This window comes from Lucilia sericata, unplaced genomic scaffold (assembly GCF_015586225.1).
Source record: "Lucilia sericata isolate MDLA Ls3-8-SP2 unplaced genomic scaffold, ASM1558622v1 Contig001508F_arrow, whole genome shotgun sequence".
Taxonomy (NCBI): domain Eukaryota; kingdom Metazoa; phylum Arthropoda; class Insecta; order Diptera; family Calliphoridae; genus Lucilia; species Lucilia sericata.
Window position 1 is genome coordinate 98,888 of NW_023995435.1, and position 10,783 is coordinate 109,670.

Consider the following 10,783-nt stretch of genomic DNA (forward strand, 5'->3'; position numbering starts at 1 on the left):
TTTTGGAACTGCTTATTTTTCAGTGTAGTAGCGAATAAAATGAATACAATTTCTAAGTTGATAAGAATAAAAAACGCTTTCGCAACTAAAAAATTGCAAGGAATTATTTTTTTATGAGATAATAATTATGAGATAGGAAAATAATATTTTTTGTGAAAATATACAATATTATCAATCACTTAAATTTCAATGATTTCTTAAGATTTGCATTAGTCTGTATTAATAAATGGAGACGAAAGTATAAATTCCTTCAATATGTTTATTAAAAAAATACTTATAATTAAATTGTTAGTTTTTATAATAACATGCTTTTTTATAAAATGTACAACAGTTTCAACTCTCGAGGTATTGATTTTTAAAGCACTATTCCATACATACATACTACATACATACATACATACATACATACTACATACATACATACATACATACATACATACATACATACATACATACATACATACATACATACATACATACATACTACATACATACATACATACATACATACATACATACATACATACATACATACATACATACATACATACATACATACATACATACATACATACATACATACATACATACATACATACATACATACATACATACATACATACCTACATACATACTACATACATACATACATACATACATACATACATACATACATACATACATCATACATACATACATACATACATACATACATACATACATACATACATACATACATACATACATACATACATACTACATACATACATACATACATACTACATACATACATACATACATACATACATACATACATACATACATACATACATACATACATACATACATACATACATACATACATACATACATACATACATACATACATACATACATACATACATACATACATACATACATACATACATACATACATACATACATACATACATACATACATACATACATACATACATACATACATACATACATACATACTACATACATACATACATACATACATACATACATACATACATACATACATACATACATACATACATACATACATACATACATACATACATACATACATACATACATACATACATACATACATACATACATACATACATACATACTACATACATACATACATACATACATACATACATACATACATACATACATACATACATACATACATACATACATACATACATACATACATACATACATACATACATACATACATATACATACATACATACATACATACATACATACATACATACATACATACATACATACATACATACATACATACATACATACATACATACATACATACATACATACATACATACATACATACATACATACATACATACATACATACATACATACTCATACATACATACATACATACATACATACATACATACATACATACATACATCATACATACATACATACATACACATACATACATACATACATACATACATACATACATACATACATACATACATACATACATACATACATACATACATACATACATACATACATACATACATACATACATATATACATATACATACATACATACATACATACACATACATACATACATACTACATACATACATACATACATACATACATACATACATACATACATACATACATACATACATACATACATACATATACCTACATACATACATACATACATACATACATACATACATACATACATACATACATACTACATACATACATACATATGTATGTATGTATATCTTATAACACGAATTAATAACTTTATTAATCTATTTGCATAAGTTTGAAAAAGGTTCCGATGTTGATAGTGATTCTTCCTTATCAGAAACTCTTAACCAACTAGAGGTAAAAATGATCACCATTATTAATGATAAAATGCTTTTGTTAGAGAAAAATCTTCAAAATCTTCTGAGCGACAAAATTACACAAATCGATCAAATGGATGAAAAAATTAGTGAGTTAAGACGTTTTTTTTAATAAAACTATACTGATCAAATATTGTTTATAATGTATTTCGATTTACAGAATCGATTAATCAACAACTGGAGAAAGAAATAAACAGCAGCCTTAAAAGTCATAATATGGAGGAAGAAAATATGAGTGAGTAGAATTTTCTTTGCTATAGAGTCTCGAATATGGTCTAAAATCTTAACTATAGTTCAGTCAATAGTCTTCTTTCTAATTTAGTCTACAGTTTCGTTTATAGATTAGTCTATAGTCATTAGTTTAGTTTAAATTCTCGACTATAGTTTGCTATAAATCTTGTCAAAATATTGTACTATAGTTTGTTCTATAGTCTCGAATATAATTTGGTCTATAGAGTAATCGAAGTCTTGAGTATTTTTAATAAATATTTTTATACATTTTAATTTTAGTTCTTATAAATGAAAGTAAACCAGCCTATAATGTTAACGAAGTTATGTGGTAAGTGTTGATATATGTTTGTATATAGTAACTAACTTAAAGGTAAAGAGCTAATTCGACATACATATATTCTATTTAATTAAATATCTTATATTTACTTCCAGTTCCAAGTGCAACCGTAATATATATTCCCTAATGGTGCCCGAAGTCAGTGATAAACCACTTCCTGCTGTCTGCGATTTAAAAACTCTCGATGGCGGTTGGACCGTCATACAGCGACGTCGAGATGGTTCGGAAAATTTCAATAGAAATTGGATAGAGTACGTCGAGGGTTTTGGAGATTTAAATCGCGAATTTTTTATTGGATTAGAGACACTTTATGCGCTGACTTCTCTGGGAGAACCACAAGAATTGTATATAATACTAGAAGATTTTGAAGGAGAAAGAAAATATGCAAGATATGGTGAATTTAAAGTTGCTTCGAACAGCACAGAATACAATTTAACAGTGAGTGATTATTCGGGAGATGCAGGAGATAGTTTGAGCGAGCATAACGGTTATAAGTTCTCAACCTATGATCGGGATAATGACAATTCGACTGGAAATTGTGCCTACAAGTGGAAAGCTGGTTGGTGGTATCATAGCTGTTATAATAGGTGTGGAAAATGTAGTTATATACTTTTAATGCAATCCGTAATATTTTTATTTGCCTTTAAATATGTATTTCAGCAATTTGAATGTCTTTATTTAATGGGAAAAATTAAAGAAACTAAAGGTGGCATGTCCTGGTCTGAATTTCGAGGTTTAAATTATGCTCTCAAGTTTGTGCAAATGATGATAAGACCTAAGTTAAATTAAACTGGAGTTTATAGAATAATTTAAAGTTTGGCACACTTAAAAAATATATAAACCATAAAAATTGGTAATAGTATAAAATAAATATATGTAAACATTTTCACAGATCCCATAACCTTCATTTTGCTTTAAAACCAGATTCAAGACTAGACTGTAAACTAAAACAGAGACTAAAAAACAAACTAGGCAATAAACGAGTACAATAGTCGTCACTAGACTAGACTATATACTAGACTATAGACTAGACTATGTACTAGACTATAGACTACACTATAGACTAGACTATATACTGGACTATATACTAGACTATAGACTAGACTATATACTAGACTATAGACTAGACTATAGACTATACTATAGACCAGAATATAGACTAGACTATAGACTAGACTATAGACTAGACTATAGACTAGACTATAGACTAGACTATAGACTAGACTATAGACTAGACTATAGACTAGACTATAGACTAGACTATAGACTAGACTATAGACTAGACTATAGACTAGACTATAGACTAGACTATAGACTAGACCAGGGGTCGGCAAACTACGGCTCGCGAGCCAAATGCGGCTCTTTGGATGTGGAGCTATGGCTCTTTAGTTTCATACGCAATTTTTTTATTTTATAAAAAAATATATATCTTTCTGAATAGATTAACTAGCAGTGTTTGTTAAAACTAACAAAACAATTCGCAAACGTTTCTACAATATACACAACATTTCAACATTGTTTAATCGTTCTGTATGTGAGACAACTAACAAATGAAAGTTTAGAGTTGTTTGTGAAACTTTAAACAACACGTTACGATCCATACTTTCTAAAGCTATACAAACCTATCTCTCCTATTGAATTTGTTCCATGTACAAGTTAGTATTGTAAGAAAATTTTTAATTATTTAAATTTTAGTTGAAAAAGTTCCCTATAAACGATGGGGTATCATGAGCGCTCTTACGATGTGCCATTAGATAAAATGTAAAACATAATCATACATTCCGAAATCTTCGTGTTTTTCGAATTAAAACATATTTTTTGGAAATTGAAAATATAGTAATTAAATAATTACTTAATAATGTAGAGAGTTTGAACACAGCTACCCAGGAAAAACTTACATTGAAAAGTATGAGTTAAAAAGCTAATAAAATTTCTTTTCACTACTTCTTCATTAGCATTTTAAGTCATTATTTTAACACGGTGATGTGATTGGAGGCAAGTTCTTCTATGCACGCTTACTTATAGGAAGTTAAAGAAGTACTTGCAATTTCTCTTACAAAACAGTTGTTGAGTAAGTTGTTTTGTTTTTAATAATAAACAGATCCAGCTAGAATACGAACCAGGGACTTCGATTTTTTAGTCAAATGTTCTACACACTGTACCACTCCTTAGCTTTTTTATTGCGCATCAAATAATGGTTTTCACAATCAAAATTAATTTTGTTTTATTTTTTGTAAAACACAATTCTTAAAACGCAATTAAATAAAATATGCAAACAAAATGACAAAGCCGAAAATAAAGTACTTCTATATCAGATTATAAGAAAGTCATTACTAGAGTACTTCTAAGTAATGCAGACGGTAAGTAGTAGTTATTGAAAAGTAAGTGGTTATGGAAGTAGGTACAACCCATTACCGAGTTTTTGCTGGGTAAATACTAAAAACTTATTCTATTTAAAAACTTCAATATTTAAATATTGCGCGTTTTAGAAACGTTTTACAGTGATCTATAAAAGATTGATATATTTTTGACATACAATTTTTGGCTATAAATAAGGTACCAGAAAGCGTATTATGGACCGACCCATCCTTACAAAATTTGGTAATGAAATTTTGGATCCTACTTGTTTGTGTTGATATTCATCACTATACTTGTATTTTTCGTCGTTTTCGAAAGTGGACACTATATGGGTGGGTAGGGTCAATTCTGAATCCATGTTATTAAATTTGGTAAAGAATTTTTGTTCCTATAAACTTGTTTATGACGAATTGCACCACTATGCTGGTATTATTAAGCATGTTATGAGCGTTAATTAAATCAGTTATGAACGTTAAAGTTATTTTCCGAAGTAGACCTTTTAAAAGGGGATTGATCAATTATGTTTATGTTATGTTTGTGTTGAATTTTGTCATAATACTGCTATTATTAAGACAGTTATGAACGTTAAAATCAAATTTGGAAGATAGATTTTTGTTCTTATAAAAGTTGTATATTTTGAATTTCGCCGCTATATTGCTACTGTTAAGTCAATTATGATCGTTAGTCATTTTCTGAAAAGGACCTAATATTGGGGTTGGTAAAATATTTATCTCGATTGCCGCCAAATTAATATATTACTTTATACTTAGCTGCGTCATCATTTTCGTGATTTATACATTTCCTGATATGTTTCCAAATACCTTCTAATTGATAACAATGTCGCCCTACTCTAATAAAATTCTATATTTTTATATAACGAGTGTTTAAAAAATGCATTCGTATGACCCATAAAAATTCAAAAAGTATTTGTAGTCAAAAATCTATAAGAAAGATTCCTTGCAGAATGTCCTGTAGATAATTAAACCAACTTTATGTTTTTGAAGTGAATTCATAACGTATTTGTAAAGTTTTAATAAACAACAATTTTGTGGCTCTTTTAAAACATATGTTTTGTAAACTGTAATTTTTGGCTCTTCCGACTCAAAAGTTTGCCGACCCCTGGACTAGACTATAGACTAGACTATAGACTAGACTATAGACTAGACTATAGACTAGACTATAGACTAGACTATAGACTAGACTATAGACTAGACTATAGACTAGACTATAGACTAGACTATAGACTAGACTATAGACTAGACTATAGACTAGACTATAGACTAGACTATAGACTAGACTATAGACTAGACTATAGACTAGACTATAGACTAGACTATAGACTAGACTATAGACTAGACTATAGACTAGACTATAGACTAGACTATAGACTAGACTATAGACTAGACTATAGACTAGACTATAGACTACACTATAGACTATACTATAGACTAGACTATAGACTAGACTATAAACTAGACTATAGACTAGACCATAGACTGGACTATGGACTAGACAATAGACTAGACTATGGACTAGACTATAGACTAGACTATAGACTATACTATAGACTAGACTATAGACTAGACTATAGACTGGAGTATAGACTACACTATAGACTATACTATAGACTAGACTATAGACTGGACTATAGACTAGACTATAGACTAGACTATAGACAAGACTATGGACTATACTATAGACTAGACTATAGACTATACTATAGACTAGACTATAGACAAGACTATGGACTATACTATAGACTAGACTATAGACTAGACTATGGACTAGACTAGATAATAGACCAGTCTATATTTTAGACTTAAATATCGTTATTCAGTAGCTGTCTCAATCCGTAACTTAGTACAGCAATATTTAAAAACTTCGACATTCAACAGGTTATACGACTGCATACGCACTTACTATAAACAATTCAATATATTTATATGAAGGTTGTTGTAACTGTATAATGAAAATATATACATACATACATATGTACGTATACATATAAAAAAGGACAATGCAAGGCTAAAACAAAAATACTCCTTTAATAGCAAAGAGACTAAAGAGTAAAAATATACACACTCTGCTAAGCATTTGTTCATATGTTTATAGTATTCAAAAGTCATATAACAACATCGACCTGCATTTCAAACTAAAAATATAGACCTTTACAGATTTACATACATACTTACGTACAGATATTCACATACGAGTAAAAATATGTTTCAAGCAAATCACATAATATGTTAATAAACCTACATTTTAATATCTGTGTTAGATTTGTATATAAATAAAAGGGTATTAGTGTAGCCCATCAAATTTAAGTTATTTTAAAAGATTTATTCGTTTTGCAGGAAATTAATTTAAAAATGGTTAACAATTTTGCTATATATCTCAGGATCTGATGTACGCCCTTGCCTATTATATAGACAAGTTACGGAATAAGTTCATAATCCATAAACTACTTAATAGACTTATCCATAGACTATTAAATATACCAGGTAATTAACTACTTCATAGTCCGGTCCATAGACTAACTAGTTAATACACTAGTTCATAGTCTAGTACATAGACTAGTTAATAGACTAGTCCATAGACTAGTTAATAGACTAATTAATAAACTAGTACATATAGTAGTAAATAGTCTAGTTAATACACAAGTTCATAGACTAGTCCATAGAATAGTACATATACCAGTAAATATACTAGTTAACTAGTTAGCAACTAGTAACATAGACTAGTTAATAAACCATTCCGTAGACTAGTTATATACCAGTAAATAGACTAGTTACTAGTATAAGCCCATAGATTTGTTAACAGTCTAGTTAATACACTAGTCCATAGACTAGTTAATACACTAAACAATAAACTAGTTCATAGAATACTAAATAGACCAGTTTATAGACTAATTCATAGACTACTTAATAAGTTAGTCCATAGATTAGCCAATAGACTAGACTAGTCTATAGACTAGTCCATAGAATAGTTAATCGATTACTTCGTAGACTAGTTGACAAACTAGTTAATAGACTAGTCCATAGGCTTGTCCATAGAATAGCTAATAGACTAGTTAATAAACTAGTGCATATACTAGTAAATAGACTAGTTAATAGACTAGTTAACAACTAGTAACATAGACCAGTTAATAAACTATTCCGTAGACTAGTTAATAAACTATTCCGCAGACTAGTTAATAAACTATTCCGTACACTAGTTATATACCAGTAAATATATTAGTTAATAGACTAGTGCATAGATTAGTTAATAAAATAGTCCATAGGCTAGTAATGGACTAGTCCATAGACTAGTTAGTACAAGTTAGTTAATAAACTAGTTCATATTCTACCAAATAGAATAGTTAATAGACTAATCCAAAGGCTACTTAATATGCTAGTCATAGATTATAAAATCGACTATTTAGACTAGTCCATAGACTAGTTAATAAACTAGTCCATAGTCTAGTAAATAGACTTGTCCATAGACTAGTTAATAGTCTAATCCGTAGTTAATAGACTAGCTAGTAGACTAGTCCATAGTCTAGGTTATATACTAGTTCATAAACTAGTGAACAGACTAGTTAGTATACAAGTTCATTGACTAGTTAATAGACTAGTCCATTGACTAGTTATTAGACTATACTGTACTGTTATATAGACTAAATAGACTATTTAGACTAGTTAATAAACAAGTCCAAAGTCTAGTAAATAGACTTGTCCATAGACTAGTTAATAGACTAATCCGTAGTTAATGGACTGGTTAGTAGACTAGTCCATAGTCTAGTTAATATACTAGTTCATAGACTAGTAAACATACTAGTTAGTATATATGTTTAATGACTAGTTAATAGACTAGTCCATTGACTAATTATTAGACTATACAATGGACTAGATATTCTAATCCTATAATCCTAATAAGTACTGTTTTTTATAAAATATTACAAAATTTCTCTAGTGGTAAAATATTGGACCAATATTTGGTCGCGTTACAAACATCATAAGAAATATTATTAATTGCATACAGATGTAGGGCATACAAATTCTAAACACATTAAAATTCTAACAACAAAAACAAACAAATTACTCATAGTCCTCTAAAAAATCTCACTCAATTCTAAACACTCGCATACAGACGAAAAAAAACAAAAACTTAAACTTTCATTTTTGCAAGGATTCGGCGCATTCGGCATATTAGAATGAGTACTAAGCAATAAAGAGTACTAACAATATGTTCTAAAGGAAAAAGGGGGAAAAGTTTGTTGCCCCCCCCAAAAACCTAAACCATTAACAAGAGCATAGAGTAAAATAGTTTGTGTATGTAATACAATCGAATTGAAAAAATGCCGGTAAAACTGAAATATTTGTAAAAAACAAGAATTCTATACTAAGTATAACAGTACGATTTCAAATTTTAACACTTTACAAACGCAGAATGGCAGACAGACAGACAGATAGCCAAACAAATACCGCTGTATACATTAGATACATACATGCATGTGTACATAAAAAGAGAGATATTCGTACTTAGTATATATCAAAATATTAGAATGTGTTTTAATTTTTTTGCCGAATGCACTCGTGCGTATGTTTAGCAATTTGTATATGTGTATACGAAAAAAATACAAATGTGTAAATATTTTTTTACGTAGTTTTGAGTCCGAAAAAAGTTGGTACCTTTAGATTGTGGAAATTAGTACTTTTTAAAAATTTTAAAAAGTCGAAAAAAGTCGAAAAAGTCGGAAAAAGTCGAAGAAAGTCGAAAAAAGTCGTAAAAAGTCGAAAAGTTGAAAAAAAAGTCGAAAAGTCGGAAAAAGTCGAAAACTCGAAAATAGTAGAAAAAATTCAGAAATAGTCGAAAATTTCAAAAAAAGTGGAAAAAAAAGTCCAAAACTCTAAAATAGTCGGAAAAACTTCGAAAAAAGTCAAAAAATAGTCTAAAGAAGTCGGAAAAAGTCAAAAAGTCGAAAAGTCGACTATTTATAAATACTAAAAGTCGACTTTAATTAAATGAAAAAAGTCGAAAAGTCAAAAATCGACTTTTCATAAAATGCAAAAAATCGAAAAGTCGACTTTTCGTTCAACTATAGAAACCTATCTTATATACATATGACCAAAATCTAGGCTTTTCAAACTTTATGACACGATATCTGATAAATTTGATGTAAATTCTGAGGACAAATTCGGATTTGTCAGCTTAATCCTTTAGAAAAGTATAGTTTGATCTCTTATACATCCGATATATCTACTTTGTTGGACTCAAACTTTAAAGAACTTGATGGAATGACTAAATTTTGAATAAATAATTATACCCTACACCACTATAATGGGGAGGGCATTAAGCGTTTGTGCTGACGTTTGTAACACCCAAAAATGTTAATCCTACACACACCTTAAAGTATACTAAACGGCTCAGAAGCACTTTCTGAATCGATTTAGCTATGTCCATCCATCCATCCATCTGTCTGTCTGTCTGTCTGTCTGTCTGTCTGTCTGTCTGTCTGTCTGTCCGTCTGTGAGTCCATGTAAACCTTGTGCGCACTCTACAGGTCGGAATTCTCAAGATAATTAGATGAAATTTGGCATATACTCTTCCTTCCTATTGAAAATGGTTAAATGGTTCGTTTAGCCTCCATACAACCCTATCCCCTATACTAAGTCCCCTTCAGAAAATGACTTAATCTCGATGATATACAGCATAAATAACTTATGTAGGCGTAAATCCCTCTACCAAAATTTATAAGAATAGGACCATATTAACCCCCTGCCCCCATATAACCCCTCTTTAGGATAAAATCAAATCAGAACCTATAAACTGACAGTAAATGTTATGGCATAATTAAATTTATCTGTTCAAAGAGTATTCTCAGAGAACATAAATATATATGGGACCAACTGAAGTCAGGAGCCAAACAGAACGAGTGGACGATATGG

At 29.6% G+C, this 10,783-nt stretch overlaps 1 protein-coding gene across 1 annotated transcript; it reads left to right on the forward strand.

Annotated features, from left to right (window-relative positions):
- The first annotated feature begins 232 nt into the window (after positions 1-232).
- LOC119611655 (angiopoietin-related protein 2-like) lies at positions 233-3,381 on the forward strand. Its single transcript, XM_037967309.1, has 6 exons — positions 233-345; positions 1,848-2,019; positions 2,091-2,165; positions 2,441-2,489; positions 2,594-3,085; positions 3,159-3,381. The coding sequence occupies exons 1-6, from the start codon at positions 256-258 to the stop codon at positions 3,178-3,180; spliced, it is 900 nt and encodes a 299-aa protein (XP_037823237.1). The 5' UTR covers positions 233-255; the 3' UTR covers positions 3,181-3,381.
- The last annotated feature ends 7,402 nt before the right edge of the window (positions 3,382-10,783 follow it).

Bases quoted from the DNA above. Each gene is read 5' to 3' on its own strand.
- LOC119611655 (XM_037967309.1), top strand. From the start codon at position 256: ATGTTTATTAAAAAAATACTTATAATTAAATTGTTAGTTTTTATAATA. The intron at 2,020-2,090 runs GTGAGTTAAGAC...TTCGATTTACAG, and splicing joins TCAAATGGATGAAAAAATTA to AATCGATTAATCAACAACTG. The intron at 2,166-2,440 runs GTGAGTAGAATT...TTTTAATTTTAG, and splicing joins TATGGAGGAAGAAAATATGA to TTCTTATAAATGAAAGTAAA.